Raw genomic sequence first — 26,351 nt, forward strand, 5'->3', positions numbered from 1 at the left:
AGAGGCAGGCAAAGAGAGAGAGAGAGAGAGCAGGAAGCAGGCTCCCCGCTGAGCAGAGAGCCCGATGCGGGGCTCGATCCCAGAACTCTGGGATCATGACCTGAGCCGAAGGCAGAGGCTTTATCCCGCTGAGCCACCCAGGCGCCCCTCCTTTATTATTTTTATATTATTCTTTTTTTTTCCCTAAACAATTCCTGTCAGTAGTATCTATAGAATTATAACTGAGTGGGGAAAACAGTACAAAAAAACAACACATTGTTGTCAGATCCGTAATCCTCAAAATGTCTTTGAAATGTATCATTTTATGGTTGTTGCCTTACTATTTAGTGTCATAAAAAGAGTTCCATGTTGGAGTCAGAAAGATCTTGTATAAATCCTGCCTCAAAGCTAACTCTGCCAGTTCTTAGAAAAATAAGATGGGATACACTCTTGATTTTCAGTTTCTTGGGATCCTTAATATGGAGATAATGCTACCAATAACTGTATGTAATCAATAAGAAATATATATTTTTCCTCCACACTTCTCAATAGTCTAATAAACTTATAACCATTCAGGGGCTGTTAGATTGTATGTATGATGTTTGTTAAATCAAGCACAATTCTAAGTAAGCCCTGATAGGCTTTGCTAGGGAGAGGTAAGTACCTAGGCAATAAGATGTTCATTATACTGTATTATTAAAAAATAACTTATTTCCTATACTGTAGTTTATATATATATCTGAAAGAAATCACAGGACAATTTCACAACATTTTCAAAAAGGAGGTTATGTGGTTGAAATTTTTTCAAGAGGCAGAATTTTGTACATTCAGAAAAATAAATCATCTTTGTTCATCCATTATTAGACATTGCTTTAGCTAAGGAATACTGAGTCATGATAATTAAATTTCTTGGAAAATAAAGAATATAAAAAAAGAAGTAAAGGATATAAACCATGATTGTATATTTTAATTTATAATAAGAAATGTAACTTAAGGAGACTTAACAATTCACGTTTCACCTGTATGTTTTCTAATCATAGGAAAATCACATAGAAAGCCAAATTATCAGAAGATTATTCAATGAAAATAGAATCATATTAAAAACAGTTGATTAGGGGCACCTGGGTGGCTCAGTGGGTTAAGCCACTGCCTTCGGTTCATGTCATAGGATTTCAGGGTCTTGGGATCAAGCCCCGTATCAGGCTCTCTGCTCAGCGGGGAGCCTGCTTCCCCCTGCCTCTCTGCCTGCTTGTGATCTCTCTCTTTCTCTCTGTCCAATAAATAAATAAAATCTTAAAAAAAATAAAATTGAAAAAAATAAAAACAGTTGATTATATCTGGATTATATTGATTATATCAGCTTTAATGATTAGGACATCCATGGTCTCTAAAAGGAAACATCTGTCTTAAGATACATCATTCTGTCAACTTCTAGGCAGTACTTGAATGGGAACGGGTGACTATAGATGACGTTTTTTGTGTGTGACTCCCTAAATCCAGTTTCAGAACAACTCCTCCAATATCTGACATATTTTCTTTTTTTTTTTTTTTTTAAGATTTTATTTATTTATTTCACAGACAGAGATCACAAGTAGGCAGAGAGGCAGGCAGTGAGAGAGAGGAGGAAGCAGACTCCCCGCAGAGCAGGAACTTCTGTGGTATCTCTCTGTGTTGCCAGGCAATGAGTTAGCTGGAATACTGGTTTGTATCCTGCACACAGAAGGAGTGACTGCTCAGAACTTCACCTTCTCCTGAAGGTCTACAGTTGCTTTAAGCATTGTTATTTAGCATGCAATTGCAAGATCCAAACATTTCATTAGTAAGGCCCTTTTCGGAACCACAAAACTCCTCTGTAAGTTTTTCCACTGACTCTCCTGGTCCTTTACTAAATTACTAGGAAAGAGCCCCTTTCCTGGAGTTTAACCCAAGATATTCCATCCTACTCTGATCTAAACATTCTCAAAGATGATTCAAGACTGGGCCCTGATGCCTCTGAGACCCACCTAGAGCTGTGTAATGTTTGCCATGCCCATGTCCTTTGCTTGACAAACATGTGCCCACACTGAGAAGAGCAACTGTGCTTCTCTGTTGTAATATGAAAAATACTATAATTTACATATATTGAATATTTTTATGGAAATAGATAGGAAAGGAGGGAGACCTCTCACTCCCCAAATTTAAAGCTGCCTTATAAAGCCTGTAAGCCTAGAGTTGGGAAACTCTGAGTGCTCATGCAAAGATTTTCTTTCAACTCATTAGCAAATTTATGTTATTAATGATAAATCAAGCTAAGAGTACTGTAGTCGAAGAAGAACCTTTCATTTAAAAGGAAAATCTAAGTCCGTACATATTGTAAGCCATTCATATGAGATATGAGTGGCTCTCAGGAGCTGGAACAAAATGCCAGCAAGGTATAAATGGCATCGGGGTAGTCTTGCCTATAAATATTTCCAGATTTATAGGCTTCTGCGTGAAGAACTTATTGTGTGAGGAAATACATTGTGAATAAATGGAAATTGTACTCCACTAAAGTCAGAAAGGGGAAAATACAGTTTTATTTCTTCCCAACATTTCTGCATCATGGTATCTCTAAGTGTGCAGCCATAAATCTGAGATGAATCTCAAGAAATGGTGCAAGAGATTTCATTGCTAATCTGTCAGATTTTAGTATTTCCTTCATTTGGTCAGCAGGAGAAAAATCACACAGGGCAGAGACAAACAATCTGACCAGAAAGCCTGGGAGACCTTTGGCTTCCCTGGTCCCTTAGAGCAGGAATTTGAAATTGTGGAAAAAAATGAAGATTAAATTGCTTCCATTCAGAGAGAGTAATGCATAAAGATCCAGACGTCTAATCATTGTCCATCAGTTCTGAAAATAGGGCTTTTGATCATCAAATGGACAAATTACATAAAGAATTATCATAAATAAATGCACTATTGTTTTCTCTGCCTTAACAAAATACAAAGATTTGACCACATGGAAATTGGTCCACATGAAGAAATAGCTTTTCTTCAGCCATTATAGATTATAGCAACCATTATACCATTGGTCAAAGGTATTCCTTCTTTAAAATTGATGATATTACTTGTAAAATAAAGATTGTTATGCATAATGTGGTTTGGAGCATGAAGTGAGATAATACAGGTAAAGTGAACTATCAGTTTTCCAAACCATAGATAGCGCTTATTCAATAAATAGTAACTAAAATAATTATTCTGGATCTAGAACTAAAGTTACAAACATGTCTTCAAAAATGCAAATTTGCAGGGCACCTGTGTGGCTCAGGCAGTTAAGCATTGGCCTTCCGCTCAGCTCGTGATCCTGGAGTCCTGGGATGGAGCCCTGCATCCTGCTCCCTGTTCAGCAGGAAGTGTTCTCCCTCTCCCACTCCCCCTGCTTGTGTTCCCTCTCTTGCTGTCTCTCTGTCAAATAAATATATAAGATCTTTTAAAAAAATAATAAAAATAAATAACAAAATTGCAAATTCATGGGGCACCTGGGTGGCTCTGTTAAGTGACTGCCTTCTGCTCGATCATAATACCAAGATCCTAGGATTGAGTCCCACGTGGGACTCCTTCAGTGGGGCATCTACTTTTTCCTCTCTCTCTGCCCTTCCCCCCAGCTTGTGCTCTTTTTTTCTCTCTCTCAAATGAATAAGCAAAATCTTCAAACACACACATACACACACACAGAGCAAAGAACTTTGGAGAGGTATTTTTCGGTTTTGTTTTTAAGTCATAGAGGGTTGTATGAAAGAAGAAGGCCCTCTATCTAGCTATAGCTAGCACTGTTTTGAATGAGTGTAGAGATTTATAAGGAATAAAATTTTTGATTTTTAGTTTCCACTGTTTAACTAAGAATTAGCAAAATTAGGCCAAAGACAAATAAAGATCTATTTACTTAAGAAACCTGACATAATTTTAACTGTTGACCTCTACTTCTTGAACTATTGTATTTTACTGAATCTTCCAAAAAAATAAATTATGGGCCTCTCTGTTGGTCAGAGAGGCCTTTAATGGGTAGAACATCTGGTTCTCTAGCCTCAGGTGAACGATATCTCCAGTCACATTATGTATATAGGATATTTGAGTGAGTTTTTATGTGGAAATGTACTCCATAGAGAGAAACACAAAATGCAGAAAGCCACTGGCCTTCTCATCTAGGTTATTTTCGCAGCTTCTGTTCTATAGTTCCATTCGATTAAGGTAACTACAAACATTTGCAATTCCTCCTATTTTGAACCATTTCTCACTTCCTTTCAGATCTCTGCTGCCCTCTTGCTCTCTCTTCTGACTTTCTTTTTTCCTTTCGTATGGCTTTTTAAAAGAAGAAGCTTTCAGGTTTTAAAAATTATTTCACACTTTCTCTCAGTCCAACTTAACTTCTTTGAAAATTGATTTGTCTGGGTGTTTTCAATTATCTAACAAAAGAAAATGTAAGTAAAAGTATGATCCTACTTAATGATTTCTTAATTATATTTACAGCTGTCCCCCAATTGATATTCATAACATACCTTTATATTTTTCATATATCTTACTCATTGAGACCTTACAGTCCTTTCAGATATAATGAAATAATTCCGTTATACAGGTTGAGGAATCTAGACTTTAGAAGTTTAAAGTAACATAATCAACATTCCTAGTCAGTAAGTGATGGAATCAGGACAAATCTTCTAACACCTGGTCTAGTATTCTTTATTTAGTCATTCCAAGAATGTTATTAATTAGACATAGTAGGTAGTATTTCTTTACATTAGGTAGAATGACATGATGCCTGGTGTTCATGTGAGTGCTTATTCTCTCTCTCTTTTTATAGCAACCTTATAATAAAGGTTATCAAAATTAAAGTTTAATATATTTCTCAATGCCACATAACTAATCTGTGGTGTATCAGAATTAGAATTCAGTATGCTTTTCATTCTATTGTGCATGGTCTTAATTTATCTCCTATACTTCAATCTTAGGAAAGAGAGGGGGGAAAAAAGAGAACGTTTTAGTGAGAAACTACTATGTGCCCTGAACTGAGAAAGAGACTTTATAAAGCTAACTTCATATAAAAAAGTGTGCCTTATATTATGTATATGCAAAGTTAAATCCACATCTATCAACTGAGTTAACCATAATAACATCTTGATGAAGAAGGAGTAAAATGTAAAACATGAAGAAGACAAGGATAGCTATTTTTATTTTATGGTACATGAAACCAACACCAAATAACCTTTTCATAGTCAGAGAATAAGTTATATTATCCAATTGAATGGGAAAACCTGTTTGATACAATATCAGTTCTTTATTGGTCATCTATAATTAGCAACTACCACATTATATGGCATTTTAATGAATACTTATTAAATAAAAAGTGAATGAATGAAGAAAAACCAAGAAGCAAAAGCTAGTTATCCTGACTTTTTGACCCCGAACACTGAACTTACTCCTTATTAAGTTCGATTTATAATATGTGAGTTATTTTTTTTCCATTATACAAAGAGTCCAGAGTTGAGGTCTGAAATAAAAATGGTATTTTGACAGTCTAATTCCTTGGTAGGGTCAAAAGATGCTTAAGTGACATGAAGAATAAAGAAAAAATTGTTTACAAGATCCTGGAAAATCTCGAGGTGCACTGGTTGTACTGTTCAATTCAGTATGTAGTTAAAGCAATTTGTAAATATTAGTGGTAAAATAATACAGGATAGCTCATGGAGTCTAGCAAAACAAATCAAACAGGACATTTTGTATAAACCAAAAAGTTTTCCACTGAGCAAATAAAGATGTATCTTGATAGGAGAATGTGAATAATATATTTCAATTTTCGTGTAATTTTGATTAAAACTCAGTACACAGAACTTAAACTATGTTGCATTAGCTTCATAAAGATGATGCCCTCCTATGACTGATGACAGTGAAAGTCCCATAACATTTGAACATACTACATTTCATACCTAGTTAGTAATCCAGAATATCTTCTGAATGTAAACTCAATTTGAAAATGTTCTCTTTTTGAATATTAATAAAAAGCAATGTTTGATACCTTCAAGTTTTAAAAGAATAGCATCACACATACCCACACATACATACACACCCCAGAGTCATTGTGATTAATTAAATCAAAGCTAATTCTCTTAGATAAAACATGGCATACTACTTCACCCTGACCCACTAATAGCAGGGATTTGGTTTCCAAATCTCTCCTATTGTGAAACTAATTTTAGAACAGTGTCTCCTTTCTAGAGACCATATCTTACTTCTGGTCTCTGGTCAGGCAATGAGATCTGTAGGGAAAAGAAATTTTTAAGACAGAAAAATATTGGAAAAGGAAATAATTGGCATACTAAACTATTTAAAATAGAAAGATAATAAAAGATGAGAGTTGAAAAATAAGAAGACAATAGTTCAACTGAAGAGTGCTTGGGATTTTTTTTTTTTTGGTCAGGCTCTAAAAAAAAATTATTTGTTTATATATAGTATATTTTATTGTTAGTTTTATTTATTATGTCACTTCAGTCTAATAAATAGATGACAAATTAATACTATTCACCTAAGATAGCCTGAGTGGTTTTCGAAAACAACATGCATGGTTTGCATCTGATGACATCTAAGACTACTTCTAGATAAATCCAGAAGGAAGTACTAATGGAAGGAAGGTTACCTGGAAAAAAGACAAAGTGACACATCATTAAAGCAGATAAAATACAGTAGATGCCTTCTGTATTTATTGCAGTGAACATTTGTAATTACTATTTTATTTTTTTACTCTGTTTTATTTTAATATGAACTAAACATATAGTCACATTAGTCATATACAATAGGAAGTGTAGGTATATAATTATCTTTAATTCTGCATATTTAAACAGATGTTTGACGATACGTTTCTGAAATAGCATGGGTCAACTTCTGCTTACATGTCAAGGATTAAGTTCTCCAGAGTATAAGCATGGTGATACCTAAGCTATGATGGTTAGACGGTCAGCCTGAGTAGAATTATTTCCTGGTGGAAAAAGGTGCTGACTCTCTGTGCTTCAAACCATATACACACATACACATGCACATCCTCATAACTTTATGATTTAGTCTAAAAGTTTCATATTACCTTGTTATATTATTGTTAATATTGTTAGTATTGGCATCCTATAATTTCATTTAACTACTACCAAGTTTTTTGAAAACCATTGCCTTGAATGAAGTAAAAAAAAAAAAGTTTAAGGCTTGGTTTGATATTTTATAAACAGAGTTAAGCGACAGAAAAATCATATTGCTGCTGGAATATATTGTCATTCTCATCAGTGGTTTTTTGATATTCATATTCATGTACAAACAGAAAATCCCGCAGTTGGCATTATTCTTACTAAACATGTACTCTTTCTTACTTCTGAGCACCCTTGGTGTGATGACCCATGGATTAGAGCCCTTAACTGAAGCTCATTTTTGGTAACAGTTTCACATTTAAAATTAATATTTATAACAAAAATTGAACATTTTTGATTAAATGCGTGGCCTCTCACTTTGAGTTGAAATATATTTTATTAAATAGTAAAAAAAAATAGTTTAAAGATTAATTGATTAAACACAACTTACAGTATTCCTGCTTTCATGAACTCATCTGAAATAACTTCATGTTGCATAGTCCCACTTATAAGTACAGTCTTGGGCTAAGCAAACAAATGCTCCTTTGTGTAATATATGTCTGCATAGGCATTTCAATAAATAAATGCAAATTTTGATGGCACAATGGATGTGAAGTTGAATCTAATAAACTGTGCATATTAAAGCATACAATTTGGTATGTTTTATGGACTAAAATATATAGGCCAGAAACTATCACCACAATCATGATAAGGGACATATAATTCAAAATCTAAAACTGTAATCTAATCATTAACTCCCCCAGACCCAAATGACCAGCTATTTGACTTCTGTTCCTATAGGTTGCTTTGTAATTTTTATAAGGTTGTGTAAATAGAATTACACTGTAAGTACTCTTATTTGACTTCTTTCGCTAATCAAAATTATTTTGATATCCATAAATGTTGTTACTTGTATCAATAATCTATTCTTTTTCATCATTGAATAATATCATACTGAATGGGCATATGGTTGGTTATATTAGCCCCCTGATGAATATCTGAGCTGTATCCACTAGTTGGCTATTACAAAACTAGGTGTTACATTTATTTGTATGCAAGTCTTTGTGTAAATATGTTTTCATTTCTTTGCATTAAATATTTAGGAGTTAAGTGACTGGGTTCTATGGTATGTATATGCTGAATGTGTTGAGGAACACATGGACATTTTTTCAGTCTAATTTCCTTACTCGTTTTGCTTCTACTGCACATCCTAATTCCATTGATCAGGGCAGGTCTGTGCAGAAACAGCACGGTGCATTTACCATGAGGTAGTTTCACAGTCACTTACATCGGACGACATCTTCAACAATGATGTACTCACTTGCTTCTACAAATAGGCCTTTTAGTTTGGGGACTTAAAAATCCCTTTATATAGAGAGTATAATTCTTCCTTAGGGGTTGTCCAAATATTTGTTTTGTTGCATTCTAGTATTCTACTTTATATATAAGCTGCCAACTTAAGCTACCTTTTTCTAGTAGTGTAGGGAATTCTTATGTCCCATAAAGCAAACTTCAATCCAATAACCCTGAATAATATGTACAAAACTCTAATATAGATATGAATTACTGTCTTCCTGAGCAACATCTCCTCAGTAATGTGCAACTTCGTTCATATTTTTCCATTTTTTAGTTCAGTGAAATAGGAGTGTCAGGTCTGGACACCGTCGCCTTACATAATATCCGTGGCTGGAACACAGCAGGCTGTTTTTTGCTTTATTACCATGCCTGAGATTACTTTGCAAATCTAGATAGATGAATTTGGTTAGGACCATTGATATTACACCTGGCTGCCTTAACAATTTCTGGAAGTAAAAGATTTGCTGTAGGTTAAAAAATATATATCCCCACTGGGAAATCAAACCACAGCTTTCCTTCCCCTCAAAATCTTTGTTGAGGAACGCTTTGTAAAACCAGTTTCCAGGACATTGAAAATGTGATACATGAAATAATGAAACAAGAGCTCCTACATATCCACAGAGCTAAAAAGGACACCATGGAATATGGGGACATAGCATGGAGACCAGGTATGGGATTTTTCTCTGCATCTGCTATCACAGTCTTCTGTAGTGTTTACTCTGATAATGAAAACATATGCTTCAATTTTCCTCCCCCTTATTGAAAGCTTTTGTCTGTGTCCACATCAGCTTCAAGTATCATGCCCCATTGACAGACCTATTGCAAAGTGACAAGGCCAGTTCTCCCTGCAGTGAGTTTTGCAATCTTGCTCTTTTTTTTTTTTTTTTTCCTGACATGTCCTTGAAATGGCACATTCAACCTGAAGCAGACTTTCTTATAACTCATTGCTTGCTTTTTCCTCCTGATGATAAAGGTAATAATTTATTTTTAAAATTTTAAATAAAACAGTATGAAGAAGAAAAAGTGTAAAATACTACACAACTCTCTGTCTGGTATATATGTAATGTTTTATATAATTAGAATATATATGCATGTATACATTAAGTTAAAGGTGTATCAAGTGCATTTTCTTTGCCATTAGATATTCTCTGAAACTCTTTTAATTATTTATTTATTTTGAGAGGGAGAGAGAGCATGCACATGAGCGAGAGTGGTAGTAGAGGAAGGTGGGGGGCAGATGCTGAGAGAGAATCTTAAGCACATTCTGTGCTGAGTTCAGAGCCCAAGGTGAGGCTCAGTCTCACAACCCTGAAATCATGACCTGAGCCAAAATCAAGAGTTGGACACAACCCACTGAGCCAGCCAGGTGCCCCTCTGAAATTGTTATTTTAATTTTTATAAACAGTTTTTTTTTTTTAAGATGTCATTTATTCATTTGACACACACACACACACACACACACACACACAGAGCACAAGCACGGGGAGTGTCAGGCAGAGGGAAAAGGAGAAGCAGGCTCCCTGCAACACAAGGGGAGCCTGATGTTGGACTCGAACTCAGGACCCCTGGATCATGACCTGAGCCGATGGCAGTTGCTTAACTAACTGAGCTATCCAGGCACTGTAGAAAAGCTTTTAGAAACAGAAAAGTGAATAAGTTTTCAGTTAGATAACCTCTTGTCAGCTGTCTCTTCTAAAGGTAAGAACACAAATTCACATACAGAGAGTCTATTTGGCATAGAGTTTGATGGAAAGGTGAGATCTTCCTCACTCGAATACAGTAAAATTTGTCTGGTTTCCATGGTAGCAGTGTTTATATTAAAAGTTGAAGGTCAAGTGTGGTTATTAGTCATCTGCTGTGGCTGCTACTACTACCCCCACAATTCCTGCTGCCACCACTATCATTACCATCACCTCCGCAAGTCCTCTTGCTATTATTATTGTATTGTTTCCAACAACAGCACACCTCCCATCTACAGAGCAGTGAGAGTAATTGTACTGGCTTAATTCTCTATGGGATCATCAGTTAGTGCCTGTGAAGAAACATCATCCTATGTAGTCCTAGATAAAACCAGTTTAAAAAGTTGTGTTAAACCTCCTGAGAGGTTACAAGTTGAAAGGAACTTGTGATTTAAAGTTGCATGCAGCATTTCAAAAAGGCGTCCTGCTACTTCGCATTAAAAAAAAAAAAATCATTTTGTTTCAATGTTCATTGTAAACAAACCTGCAATAGACTTGTAGAGTGAATAATAGAATTGAATGGGATTCCTTTTTTTTTTTTTTTTTTTTTTGACAGACAGAAATCACAAGTAGGCAGAGAGGGGAGGCAGGGAGAGAGAGAGAGAGGCAGAAGCAGGCTCCCAGCTGAGCAGAGAGCCCAACACGGGGCTCGATCCCCTGGGACCCTGGGATCTTGACCTGAGCCAAAGGCAGAGACTTTACCCCACTGAGCCACCCAGGCACCCCTTGAATGGGATTTTTAAAATCATGTAGTTCAGTCCTTCTCATTAACTTCAAAAGAAGTTGGGTTCTCGTCAAGTGAAGTATTTGTTCAAGGTCACAAGCTATCAAAGGGAGCATTTGACCTAGAACCAGATTCTCAGTCTTTATACTTTGCTCTATCACAGTTTTTGCCTCAATATAAGGACTTTGGTAAGATACTTACCTTGGGTTTTCTGCTCATGATTTGGAATTAGGATATAAACTCAGAGCTCTGTCCAAAACGTTTCATAGTTTTGCTGATCTGAATAGCTTAATTCACATAGAATTTGGAGAAGAAGAAGAAGAAGGAGGAGGAGGAGGAGGAGGAGGAGGAGGAGAAGGGGAAGAAGAAGGAGGAGGGGGAAGGGGGGAAAGGGAGGGGGACGGATGGCTCAGAAGCTTTTTTTTTTTTTTTTTTTTTTTCCTTCAAATTTATCAGCACCCTTTTGCTCATGCTAGGGACCAAAATTGAATTCATCGCAAGTTTGGTATAACCTGAAGCCAGAGCACCATCCCAAGAAATAAGCAGTATTTCTTTTAGTTGGGTTTCTAAATACAATATATGGTTCAAGGTAGGTGGCAGTGGGGCAATGAAGAAAGGCTGAACCATCCATTTACTTCAGACGCCAAGTTTACTGAGGTCTAGAAATCATATCCTGCAGGGGGAAGGAGGAGATTAAGGACCAATCTACTGATGTGTTGCTGATCACAACCCCAAAGTACCTGGCCTGCCTTGCTCTATCAGCAGTATATTTGTGCTGTTTGAAGCTTTTTTTCTAGACTTGTAAATTTTAACTACTCAGTTCTCACATTAACCATGCATTTGTGACTACAGAGCTGTCTCATAAAACAAGCATAGAACCTACTCTGAGGTAGCGGTTTATTAACTGTGCAACATTGGATGGGTTTTGTTAACTCCAGAGCTCGGTTTCCTCAACTATGACATTAAAATGGTAGCATTTGCCTCTTCAGGTTTATTGGTAAGATTGAACGAGAAAAGGAATGTGGAATAACCCAGCAGAGTGTTTTTAATGAATAATATTAAGACCTTGATTAAAAATGATTACCTCACCTTTCTGTTTCCAAAAAAGAAGAATGTCAGGGATCCTGATCTTAATCCAGGGTGTTTCTCATACTTGAAATTTCCAAAAATATGTTTTCATTCAAACCCTATTCTTCATGGCTTCATTAGTCTTTCATATCTTTATTTAAATGTCAACTGGAATACTGCTTATGACAGTTTCCACGAATTAGACATGCAGTCCTGGGAATTGGAGCTGGATCACCAGCTCATTTGGTGGTTGAATAAGTACCAGGATATTGATGATGTCACTTTCATTTATGACCCTCTTGCTGATTTGCTGTGTGCTTTTCTACAGTTATTAGCCTCATTTGTGTCTTCGGAACAGAGGCACGACTGCCACAAGCTTCCTGATAGAAAGAAAAGTTAAGGCTAAAATACACTTGACACTATGTGATTCTATCACTACTTGAGTCCTTAAAAAGGCCTTATATAAACTTAAAAGATTGTAATGATCACCCCTTATGATAATCATCATAATCCAGGTTCAACTACAAGGCCCTTTGTATGATCCACTATTTGATTGTTTGCTGGCCTGGATAGGTTTTTAAGTAGCAAACTAATAAAGAGACTTATTTCATACAAAATACATGAAAAACTGAGATTGTGTCTCCTCTGTCAGCAGTATTCTGTATGTTCAGGATTTATCTGCCCAAGTTGTGCTCTTTGACTACATGTATAATTATACGTTCTTATACATTGTAGATGTATTCTTTCCTCTTACTTAAATGTATATATATTTTATATATATTCTGCAACTTAGCTGTGTCAAACTATATTTCAACTGTTGTAGCCTTTAAGGTATATAATACTCACCCAGGATTTTTCATTTCACCATATAGAATAATTTATATGGTGTTATATTCTTAGCATGTTGGGAAAGAGGAAATGGCTTTTGGAACATAGAGGGATGATAATGGTACACAGAGGCAGTTTTGAATGTTTTTTGAAAGATTATAAAAAGAAAATCCACCCATGATCTAATGTGGCAAATAGAGATATATGTCTTTATTCACATTATTCTTTATTTCCTTCTCTATTTTCTTCCTTGTATGAATTCATTAAAAACCATATTTATTGTGTATCTACTTTTTGCCAGCATTGTGTTAGGGACTAGAGTTATAAAACAGAATAATACTAGCTACCTTCTCATTCCTTATCTGAGCGTGAAGATACCTGTGTTCAGGGAATGAACTATATCTCTAATCAATATGATGAACGAGAGTGAATTTGTTTAACTGAAATCAATGGATTTATCAGATTTCTTCTAGTATTGAGATTTCCTAGTACTGAGGAATCATTTCTTCCACATTAATATTATTCTTTCAGTTTAAGCATGAACTCATAAAATCTTAAAATTTGAGGGACTTAACAGAAAACATCAAGTTTTACTTACTTCCCCTCCCAATTTTGAAGATGAAAAAATTGAAGCCTAGAAAAATTATGACATTTTTCTAACAACATACAACTAATTGGTGACAAAGTTAGAATAAAGACCAGGTATCCTAACTTCAAATTCATTAATCTACCACAATAGCACAACCCCACCAACTTTCTGATAATACAAGAAGTGTGTTCCCAGGTTAATCTGAGGTACTTTACACTCCTTCCTGCCTTCTGCCTGACATTTCTAAGGAAATTTCTCTGTCTCATCATTCATTCTCAGTCTCAAACCATATAACTCTAGGGAATATCTTTTATTTCCATTTAATATCCTTACCCTTTCTTTCTCTTGAGGAGAAGGATTATGTTTTATTTGTCTCAAGATCCCTAGAATCTAGAATAGTAGCTTGTTTCTATGCATAAAAAATAGACACTCAAATACGTTAGTTGAGATGACTTAATTTGATTTTTTTAACCTCTTTATTAGTGATCAGACTTGGATTATCAGTGCATATCTTTAGGTAATCATTTCTTCATTATTAATAAAAGTTGAAAGAAGTACTGCAGAATGAAAGCAGCTCATTAAATGCTGACAGTACAACGGCGACCAAGTTTGTGATTTTATTTTCATAAATCTTCTGAGATAGTCTTGCAGGTATTTGTTTAGGACTAAAATGAACAAACAGTGCCCTCTTCTGTCTGGTAACCATAATGGTGCTATGCGGGGGTATGAATTTCAGTCTACAAACTCAGATATAGAAGAAAAAAATGACTTTTTTTCCCCCCTAAGTTAACCTGGTCTTATCTTTGTTCATGGGGAATTTAAACATAGTCATTTAAAGAGAAGACAAACTTCTCTTTACCTCTATCACTTGTGTTGCACCAGGTGAATCAAAGTTCTAGATCAGTAGTTCTCAAACAGGGATGATACCCCTAGAGGGGACATTTGGAAATGTCTGGAGATACTTTTGATTGTCACAACTTGGGAGGCTTCCTACTGCATGTAGTGGGTAGAGACTAGGGATAGTGCTAAACATCCCACAATATGCAAGTTGGTCTCTTGCAACCAGAATTATTTAGAGCAAGATGTCCCTAGTGCCAAGTTTGGAGACTCTTTTCAGAATGACCCATTCATTCTGAATGGGTCGTTCTGAGTCAGAATGACCCATCAATTACTTGTCATTGTCCCAAATTGTTTACCACTCAGATACCCATTGTCCTAGCACATGTAGCTCCTTCAGGTTTCCTACTTGCTGTTTCCAAAATACTTTATGGGAAGACGTGAAACTCAGGTCTGAGTTTAGAAGATGGTGTTTTCTCTGATTCTTTTATGTCCATCCTGAACTTTCAAAGGGATACTCAGACATCTTTCTAGACTTCCAAATCTGAGAATCTTGAGCTTATGCAGGAACTCTCTCTGCACAAGTTCTATTATTTCTAACTTCCATAATCTTTATTTTTTAAAAATGCAATCGAGGAATCTTTGCCTCAAACCTTCCCTTAAGCAAGGAATCATTAAATCAACACTTACTGAAGGCAGAAGTCGGAAAAAACTAAACATTAATCTATAGCTTAATAATGTTCCATGACATTCTTCTGACATTGATACCAAAGCTTATGTGTCATTAAATCATTTATTCCTTTATTCAGTTGGGATCTTTTTACTGAAAGCATAGTATATTTTGTTTTAAGGTGCTCGGAGTAATAAAAAAGACAGACAATATCCTTATCCTCATGGAAGTTATGTTCTAATGGGATAAGACTAAAACATATTCCCTCTCAAAAGAAAAGAAAAAATATAATTTCAGGTTATGATCAGAATTAAGATCAGCTTTCGAGAGCTAAAGAAAGAAATAATGTGATTGATGTAATAAATAAATGTAATACATAAATGTGATTTATTATGTAACAAATAATGTGTATGTGATGTAATAAATAAATGAAGTAAGGGGAGGGATTATTTTTAGGTAGACTGAGGGGATGACTGGATAGGGCGGCAGATAGGCCTACTGGGCTCCCATGGTGAGGATCCAGCCATGTAAGAGCTCCAGGAACTCACCAGGCAAGAGAACAGTGGATACAAAGAGCCCAAGAGCCTGATGAGGAATGGGCTGATGAGTGGGCCATGTTTGAGGAATAGAAAAGGTGCCTGTGTGTGTTTCCAGCAAAAAAAAAAAAAAAGGCAATTATTACTCTTCTAGAATTTGAAATTATTAGTATTAACAATATAGTAATAATAATAGTATATAATTAATAATATATTATTAATATATCTAAACCTCTTATAAAAATGTATTTGAATTATAGACTTTCCACTTTGACATTCCAAAATCGTCGTGTGCTATCAGTTCAGCTGGGAGGGCCTGACTCAGCATGCTATTCCCACTGCCTGGTTCAGAAGAAGATGCCCCATAGCCCCCTTCCTAATAGATTCCCAAAGTGTCAAGACTGTTCCCGACACCTCTGGAACAATTACTTGATCATAGTGAGCTAGGGATGGATACTCAGAGAAATATGATTTATGACTAAGTCATATGTAGGATTTAGAATTCAATCTTAATTTGAGAGGAAAATGTCAAGTATGACTCCTGTTCCTAGACTACTTTTTTCTTTTTTCTTTCCTTTTTTTATTTCCTTTCTTTATTTTCTCTTTTCCTTTCCTTCATTTTTCTATGAAGATACTACAAAATTCTTTTTTATATATTTTAATATTAAATAATTATAAAGTCTGTGCCTGTGAATTTTTAAGTATACTGCAGACTGTCTGACTAGGAATGCTGAAAGAATTAGTGAGATAAAGTCCGTAGAGAGCATTAAGTGCCTTGGGAGATAAAAGATATATATATATAAATGCAGTCATTTTTATCTCAGTAAGTATATATATGCATTAAAACCACCAATTTATGGTGACCCTGAAGTTTAATGTGCCACTATAGTTTATTGTGGCTCCAGTTTCTATATGAAAATCTCAGCCTGAGTATTTCCAAGTTCTATACCTTTTCTGGCCTCTCTTGCAAAAATAAAATGGGGCCTTATAATAAAATTAATAATAATAATTTTTAATAATCATAAACAGTATTAAACTTCAGTACTTTCTATTCACTAAATAATGGTCCAGTTCATCATCTTATTTTATCCTCACAATAATCCTAAGAATTAGGTAATATGTTTGCCATTTTACCAGGTGAGGGAATTAAGTTAATTTCAAATCACTCTGAGCTGCCTAAGGAAGGCTTCACAACAAATAAGAATTAAATAGAAAGGCATGAAATAGTGTATCTGAATTCTGATACGAGAAATAAATGAGTAATGACTGACTTTATTAACCCTCATTCCAGGGGGGAAAAAAAATCTTGGTTTGGTTTAAGGACAGCCTATCTTGGAGAGGGGAAGTCATTTCCATCATCAGTAAGAATATATGTGAAAGTGAATCTTTGCTGGGCCCAGCTTAAGGAATAATTTTACTCTTATATAATGAATAAAATTATATCAAAAAAGATCTTTACTTGGACTTTAGGAGAAAGCAGTATGTATGGCATTATATTAAACCCTGTGTAGCATAGGACATTAGATACTCAGAATGGGGTGAATGTAACTAGAATCAGCTAGTAAGCATCAGAACAAACCAGAATAACAAATTCGGAGTAAAATGAAAGTATCCAAATTACTACAAATGTTTTATCCAAAAATATAAAGGGTTTTGATGGGATGAGGGATAGAAGAGTGGAAGAGGTGAAAAAGCAGTAGAAAGAAAGAACCAAACTTTTCCTGAGTTCCAGCTGTCTATGGGCTAAGCAATCCCTACTTAACGCATCTTAGTACAACTGAGCCTAGCAACAAACTTTAGGGTTAGGTATTATTATCTAAAATTTTGTTCTGAGGAAACCTGCATTTAAAATGGTACACAAAATACCAAAGCCCCACAATCACTAATTGGAGAGCCAGAATTCAAATTTAGGTCTGTATTACTCAACATTATTGGGTCATTCTACTGCATGACACCGTCTTAAGGTAGTTGGCCTCCCCTTCCCTAGAATGAAACTTGATTAAACACACACACACACACACACACACACATTCCAGATGCTTGCACCTTCCAAAGTTACCGGATGCATAGAAGCAAGCTATCTTTCAGAGTGTGTAATATAGGGTAACCCCAGTTTCCTTCTCCCTTTTACAATGTTTGCTCTATTATTATTTGTCTTCAGACCTGCAGGTGTTAATGTATCACCTCAAAAGTGATTAGAGTGCTCCTCTTTCTGTCTTAGTTTCCACTTAACCAGTAACATTGTATAATAACATTGTATATTCAACTTTTTATTTTTGCAATACTAGCTAACTGCTTGCCTGACAGAATACAAAATGCTGCCAGCAAATGTTTTGAACACTCCCCCACTGATTTTGTTCCTGAAAAGAAGAGGTCAGTCCTATGTTAAAGAAAAAAAGAAAAGGAAAAAACCCAACACAGAAATATGTGGGTGTAAATTGTAGGCTTATCTCTTCCTGTGGTATCACCAACAAAAATGGTACTTGTGACTTCTGACAGCAGCAGTTGTTCTTAGTTTCTGTTAAATCACTTTATTTTGAGTTGAATAAAATGTCGGAATCAATGATGAAGTTATATGTCACTTCACGGGAGAGTATAATCCAAGAAATTAACAGCAGACATTTATAAGGAACAGATCACAGTAGTGGCACCAGGCAGCCATCAGTTGCAAAATAGGACCTAAGAAAAGAAATCTGATCAACTGAATTTATTTGGATGTTTCAGGGGCTGATGATGTATCCAGGAAGGAAATTGCAAAGACCCTTTCTCAAATAAGGTGGGAAGAATACACAAAAACAGCTAATAATAAAACACGTGATTGTGTAGAAATTCCACAGTGGTAAACTTATGGTATTAATACCTAAAAGAAAAGAATAAATTGCCCAGTGAGCATAACTGCACACAGTTCCTGCAATAGGAGGAGCTGCATGCGGAGATAAAGATACACAACAGTTACTCGAGCACATCAGAGACCTTGGCAAGAGGGGCTATTAATAGCCGATAGGAGTCAGTTGAAATAAATGGAGAGAGTTGGTGATGCTAAGTGCAAGTCTTAGAAAGCAAAGAAAATGCAGGTTAAAGAATCGTGAGATGGGAACAAATCTAAGGCCATTAGTAGTAGGAAATAGGTAGTTTGCTCCACAATGTGAGCTAATTATGGCAAGTTCCCATCTCTGGAGTGGTCCCAAGGGAAGGTAAACTCTCCACAGCCCTGAAAATAAACAAAGGACCTGTGTGCAAAGCAAGGTTTAAGGGAAACCAGGGCCAGACTGAGGAGGCATCCCCTGTCCCTGAATAGTCTTTAACAGCCAGGTGTAAAGAAGAGATCTCCCACTTCACATCCAGTAGCTTTTCACGAAATCTGTTTGATTTCTGGATTTCTTACCAAGACTCTGTATTACATGAATCACACATCATTTAAATGAAAACAAGTATCGAATTAATTCTTGTTAAGTACTTTTACTTGGATTCGCAATAATGACAGATATCTTTAAATTATTGCCCCAGTGGGATTAAGGAGAAGAGATTAAGTGAGATTAGATTAGATATTTAAGATTAAGATTGGATACTACAGCATAACACAAAAAAAATTAGTTTGAAATATGGAAAATGGAAGCACAGTAGAGATACGGTGAGATTGAGTGTGTGCTATTGCCTTTGATATCTTTTGTTTTGCTCATATCCAACGTTCTTTTCAGCTATCGCTGATAATTTTGCTTCAGAGATTCAAAAACATGGAGAGATTTCATTGTAGTGATACGACAGTAAACCCAGGAGACCAAGTCCTTACATCACAGGGTAAACAACAACTGGCTGCCTGATTCAGCAGCAGTGTGCAATCCGGTATGATCACCATCAGCACAGTGGAAGTGGAGGGGGTCAGGGAAGGAAGGTTTGGCCAGGTCTTCTGGAGCCCGACACCACCCAGATACAAGATGTTTAAGCTGAAATTGAAAAAAAAAAAAAAAAAAAAAAAAGGAAATGGAAGTAGATTAGCTATTTAGACACTGAATAAAATATCTATTCTTTAATTTCCTAGAAAATTTAAATGCTTAGTAATTTTGGTGCCATTTCCATGTCATATAGTTTTAATTAGAATTACACCATCCATTTATCACATGTGAACACCTTGGTATGTGATGACCACATCATGGATTAGCCAAATCGCTCTTCATCCAGAGAAAAACTTTCCTGCTTATTTTGCTTTCTTTTTCTTTCAGAATTTATTGGGATATAATTCATATACCTAACATTCACCATCTTAAAGTGTAAAACTGGGTTATTTTAGTATACACACACGATCTTGCGGTCATTACCACTATCTAATTCCAGGACCTTGTGAGCGTCCCAGAGAGAGACGCATGCGCAGAAGCCGTCATTGCCCCTCCCTCCTTCCCCTCCTTTAGGAACCCCGGGTCAAATTTCTGTCTCTACAGACTTGCCTATTGCAGACATTTCGTACAAATAGACTCACACAACATGAGGACTTGTGTGACTGACTTTTCACTTACCCCAACATCTTCAAGGTTCACCTGTGTCGCAGCATGTATTGCAGCATCCATTGCTCTTCCTAGCCAAATAATAGTCTATTCCATATAATTTTGCTTATTCCTCAGTAGATGCATGTCTCAGCCGTTTCCACTTTTTGGCTATTACGATTGGCAAGGCTAAGAACATTTCTTTTTACAACTTTTTGTGTGGACACATATTTTCGTTTCTCTTGGGTATATGCCTAGGAGTAGAACTTCTGGGTCATATTGGTAGCTCTGTGCTTTCTTTCTGAGGTACTGCCAGACTGTTTTCCATTTTGCATTCTCACCGGCAATGCTTTGCTTTCTTTTTATAGACCCCAGAGGAACTGGAGGATGTTTCTGACTTGGAAGAGGAACATGAGGTGCGCAGTCACACCAGCGTTCAGACCGAAGGGAAAACTGACAGGGTAAGTCAGCTCCCTGGGAGGAGAGCTGTAGGCTCTGCCCTCTTGTTGTCAATCAGGCAGCCTCTCATAGGAGGGACTCCAGGATCTGGAGCCAGTTTCACAAAGCCCAGGAGGATGAACCCCAGAATGCATGGGCTGTAGCACGAGGGGAATTACTTCCTTGACATTGAAAACTCACAGTGACACCATTTCTGGCCAGGTAGTAAATTACTCCATACCACGTCTAATCTCTATACCAGTCATGGGAATAAGGAATTGAAATGTGTACACATTTGTTAAAAGTAGAAAAGAGAAACCAAGAAGTTATAGTATTTTAGATTTATAGAACTCTAAATTCTAGAAAAAGTGTATTTCTGAGAAACTACCCCTATACGTTTCTTCCTTTCTGCAATGCCGCCTTCTCTTACCCTCAACACACACACACACACACACACACACTCACACACATGCTTCCAATGATGATAATCGACTTCTGAATTATTCTGTGGCATTGTATTTCACTTTACTTATACCCAGTACTTGGGAATCTGTGAAAGTTTGGCTTGCTAGTCAACGACAGTATGCAACTGCAGACCAACTACAGAACTTGGGTCTGAAAGTCAGGTGATATAGCATAGTGGCTAAGACTAGAACACATCTGAATTAGTCATTCCTTTTCTGTGTCACATGAAAAACTCATTCAGTCTTTCTCTGACTTGGTTCCCTGATTTGTAAAGTGAAGATACTGCAAGTACTTCTATATGTGAACTCTTGTGGGGATAACTCAGTTAATTAGTAGAGCACTTAACACACTGCTTAGCTCATAGTAAGTTCTCAATAATCATGAGTTATTCTTTGTAGTTGTCTTAGGGATAGTATAATTATCGTCACTTATTACTACTATTAATTATTTAAATTCAGTGACATTACATTTGGAGATGGATAGGAAAAGATAAATTTAAGAAAGTTCCACGTGTTCAAATATTCAGATTACTTAGAACTGATATATGTTAGTCACAACTCCTGTGTTTTATTAGAAATGGTGGTTTTCTTGAGCTTACATTCCATGCTGGTTATTGAGTTAATTCCCAGCCTTCCAGAAGCCACTTCATGTTGGGAACTGTCTGGGGGCACCCGGCATCTGAAAGAAGTTTCCTTCTAATCTAGTAGGCATCTTTGTTGAGAAGGAAATTTTTCCAAATGGCAATGGAATTGGAAATAAATTTTGCTAATAACATAGTTTGCTCATGCTTTCAGGTAAGTGAGTGAGTGATTCACTTCACTGTGGCTGAGCCACTGGAGGTGGAGGGTAGCTGTCAGGACTTAAAAGGTAATTGATAAGGGCAAATTTTGTTAAAATAAAGGTAGCCTTAGTAGGATGCTGGGATTAGGATAAACATACCATAGTTCTCATTCTGGATCATCACATGTAGACAATAAAGCCTTGGTTAAGACCTTAAGTCTTAGAAACTTCAAATTTCTTCATTGAAAAATGAGAAAAATAGGGGTACCTGGGTGGCTCAGTGGGTTAAGCCTCTGCCTTCTGCTCAGGTCATGATCCCAAGGTCCTGGGATGGAGCCCAGCATCAGGCTCTCTGCCCAGCAGGGAGCCTGCTTCCCACTCCCCACCTGCCTCTCTGCCTTTATGTGATCTCAGTCTGTCAAATAAATAAATAAAATCTTAAAAAAAAGAAAATGAGAAACATATTATACCTTCTCAAGCATTCTTGATAACTTTAAGCTAATGTAAATGAAAGTATTTTATAAACCTTAAAATTCATATGCTAAGAAAATAAGCTTCTTATTACTACTATTTTGATTGTGTTTTTGTTCTTGGCTGAGGTTACAGGCCAGCTAGCTAGATGGCAACCTGACTATTGTAGGTTAAGAAGTTGATGATCTCGATAGCCCTGGATCTTAAGAATCTTTCATAGAAGCTGCTGTTTCTAACCATGTAGAAATCACCCTGGAGCTGCTCTGTATTCTGGATTTGTGTTCCACTGTGCACAGTTCCCTGACAGGCCAGTTCATCTGGAATGCCCCTGGGCAATAACCTCACTACAGTCTCTTGGCAAGATAGATCCCTAACCATCAAATCTACTGGGAGCAACGTTATATTCAACCTGGCCACTCTGTGCTTTAGTAAATCTCCCTGCATAAATTCCAAGTAGTTTAGATTTTCTTCACTTCCTGCCTTGAGGCTTCTCTGAAATTGCTGTGTAGAATCCCTCAGGAAGCTGATCAGATATTCTAATACATACACAATCTTATGTGAAACATTAACACTCCACAGAGCAACCTCAATGAATACTCTTATTTTCCCTGGATGAACCATTTTGCATTTTGCCAAGGTCTCCAAAGGATTCCCGGGGGGATCAGGCACACCTCACACCACAGTGAACAGTTTGATAATATACCTTTGGATTTGTTCTCCTTTTTTTTTTTTTTTTTTTTTGGTTTGTTTTTTTTTATTTGTTTTTTGTTTTTTTGTTTTTTTCTTTCCTGATCCAGTCTTCCCAGGCTTCTAGTTCTGTTCCTGAAGATTTCATCCCAGCATCAGCTACTTCCCATTCTTAGGCTCTGCTTTTGAGGGAAAAGAAGAAAAGATAGTCACAGTACATAAACTACTTAATTATCACATTAACTTTGATATACTGATACATTATCCTGGTTTTACTAATAAGATCACTGAGGCGCAGATTTATATAACTTGTCTAGTAAGTGGGTTATGTTTTCAGACAAAGAACCTGGGTGATTACCACATGTCAACTCACTCAAAATATAGAATTAGTGGAATGAATCTTTTACTAACAAGCAAACAAGCCACCACCACCACAATAATCTTGATTCACCATCAGTGGAATGAAAGGATGCTATAATGGTCTGAGAACTGGAGGAAGGATACAAATTTTCTTTTAAAATTTAAAGAGTAATTATTAGACAGCGTGGACAATTTAACTCAAATAGCAACCTCTTACTGAAGACCTGATCTGTGAGTTTATTCCTACAGAATCGGGGCTCGTGGCAGGACAGCTCAGACTGTCCCCCGCCCAAACCACCTGAGCAAAATGTTCATGTTGACAGGTTTTATGATTTCTCTCAGGCATCTGGCACCCCTAACAGACCCCATATTCTCTATCATTGTACCTCTATGCTTATCTTTCCATGTTCAGTCTCATATCCATTTGAGACTTTATCTCTGTGTTCTATCCAGCATTCCCGAAGTTTCCATCCATTGGGCTCCGTCTATTCTTTGACACATTTCCCAGATACCTTCAGGTTGAGAAGATCCCATAAGATTTTGAAATGGAATCTGTTGAGAATTTTTTGAATACTCATACCATGCTCAATGAGGAATTTCTGGTCTCTGAACAAGACATGTGTTTGGGTTCCTTTTTGTTTGCTGCTAAGTGCCTTTTTGGTTCTTGGCTTAGGCAGACTCTGCTATATGGAACATGCCATAGAACTAATTTCAGGCACTGTTTAGTCATGGAGTGACAGTTATTTATTATCATTTTATTTTTTGCATTTCACTCCCAGTAGCTTTGGCTCAACATCATCTGTTATAGCTGTCATCAGTAGCAAATGCCACTGGGCATTGTAAAGGTCTATAACCAACAAATAATGATTTAGAGTCCACAGTCAATCAGAGCGAAATACTAAAAGACCAACAGTGCATGCCTTATGAAGTAGCAGAGGAACAGCACTGGAAATTAGTGATTATCTTAATTATTAAACACGAATACTCACTAGACCAATACTGTGGTTATATCCAGTAATCAGGCATTCCACAGTGATACAGGAGTGTGATTTTGTTATAGATTTACAGAACATTCTTTAAAGATCTCATTGTTTATTCTGATCATGCTCGTAGCAAGGATAAAATAGAAATCTTTTATCTGAAAAACTCAAATTTGAAAGAGACATGAAAATAGATTCCTGTTAAGATCATCAAATTTCTAAACCTACTGGTAATAAGACTTTCTGGTAAGTCCTAAAAGCTTTCTAAAAGATTATACTAAATACATGCTAATTCATATTTTCTATTTAAACAGAACCGTGCCAGTTATCATTTAACACTTTATAGCTTACAGAATATTTCCAAATTGGTGTCTTACTTAACAAAAGCTGTGGAATTTTTCTTTTTCCCTTGATTATACTAACTAGGGAATTTAATTCAAAGGATTTCAGTACTTTATGCAAATCATGTAGACTGGAACCAAATCCCAGGTCTTCTGGCATGAACCACACTCTGTCCAGTGTAACACACTTGTAAGCTGGGTTAGAATCTCACCATTCCTTAAGATCTCATTACCCTCCTATTGTTACAGCCAGTATTATGGAGTTGGTATTATCATTTATCTACTAGAAAAATGATTCCTGAAACTGAAGACCATAAACCTTAAGTATCAGACTTGTTTAAGCCTCACAAGTTTCAAAATGCCTCAATGCTACAATCGTCCATCAATAACAAAATCATTTTATTGTTTACAATTTAAAAACTACATAATGATGCTCAGACCTTGTCAGTCTCTTCCCTTTACCTTTACCTTGATGAAGGGGATCATTTTACCTTGATGAAGTCGAATATTAATCAGGTAGAGTCAGATAGTGGCAGACATTATAGAACAATACCGGACCTCCAAGCGCAGAATCTGGAGAAGTGAGGCAGTTACTCCTCAGTCTCTTATCCAGTTAGTCTCTGTGATACTTCAATAGAGGGAACATTCCAATTCCTAGATTTCCTCCCTCATTTATTTATTGTCTCAATTATTTATTGTCTGCAGGAGGAGCAGCAGGAACAAGAGACTTTCAGGAAATAAAGTATCCTCAGAGTGGTGGCTCAAAGTATGTTTTTCATGCCTACCTGGGGTTTTAGGAGAATATGGGCACCTGGGTGGTTCAGTCCGTAAACTATCTGACTTGATCCCAGGGTTGTGAGTTCAAGCCCCATGTGGGGCCCCATGCTGAGCATGAACTTAAAAACAACAACAACAAAACAAGATTGAAAGAGAGTTTTGTGAGTGGAATGGGTGAGCAAGTGATTTGCCTTTGCTAGTATTGGCTTGTAACGTAGAGATGTATAAACTTGGGAGTTAGATAAGCCTTGATTCAAATCTGGCTTCCACCTAGTACTATCCGTATGATCTCCAAAAAGTTAGTGTATATTTGAAACTGTTTTCTAATCTGTAAAATTGTGATGATCATATTAGTAATTGTATCTATTTTATAGTCATTCTTGAAGATGAGATAAATGAAAAGTTCCAGTTCAGTTCTTGGCATATGTGAAGTCTTCAATCAATTTTGATTTTTTTTCAAAGATTTTACTTATTTATTTTTTGTGAGATCTGTTATCTATTATTTTTATTTATTATTATTTATTATCTATTATTTATATTTACTTATTTATTTTTGTGAGATCTTTTGACTTATTTTTGTGAGAGAGATTGAGAGCGAGCACGGGCAGTGGGAGGGGCAGAGGGAGCAGCAGGCTCCCCACAGAACAGGGAGCCCAATGCCGGACTCCATCCCCGCACCCTGGGATCATGACCCAAGCTGAGGCAGATGCTAAACTGACTGAGCCACCCAGGTGCCCTCAATTTTGATTTTTATATAAAAAAAATGAATTTCGTAACAAGTGTAGAATTGTGTGTTGGTGTTATACTTTGACTTCCTTTTGAGTAGCTCAAGAAGATTTGTAAATACAGGTCTCAGTCTTCTAGAATGAGATTCCTTTGGTTTTTTGTTTTTTGGTGCTAAGCATTTTGACATGCTGGAAATTCTATTATGAAGTCTTTTGAAGCAGTACCCCACCCCCCACCGGAGGGCAGTTTATCAGAAACAGCTGCAAGAGATTAGAAGGAAGATAACATTAATGTGATTTTTAATGATGCTGGCACTTTATATATATATATCTAATCCACATATATAATGTAGAACTGAAATAGTGATCATAAAAACCAACTCTTGATAGTGAGATAAAACG

The 26,351-nt window shown here is 36.3% G+C and overlaps 1 protein-coding gene across 2 annotated transcripts in view; it reads left to right on the forward strand.

The window, feature by feature from the left end:
- The window catches only part of CTNNA3 (catenin alpha 3), a 1,866,967-nt gene that overhangs the window by 1,672,720 nt on the left and 167,896 nt on the right, over positions 1-26,351 (forward strand). For both annotated transcript variants that reach the window (XM_059170124.1, XM_059170125.1), the window contains exon 14: positions 20,294-20,386. In XM_059170124.1, the coding sequence (XP_059026107.1) occupies positions 20,294-20,386 (93 nt within the window). The remainder of the gene's footprint in view (positions 1-20,293; positions 20,387-26,351) is intronic.

Source organism: Mustela lutreola, chromosome 4, assembly GCF_030435805.1.
Source record: "Mustela lutreola isolate mMusLut2 chromosome 4, mMusLut2.pri, whole genome shotgun sequence".
NCBI classification, from domain to species: domain Eukaryota; kingdom Metazoa; phylum Chordata; class Mammalia; order Carnivora; family Mustelidae; genus Mustela; species Mustela lutreola.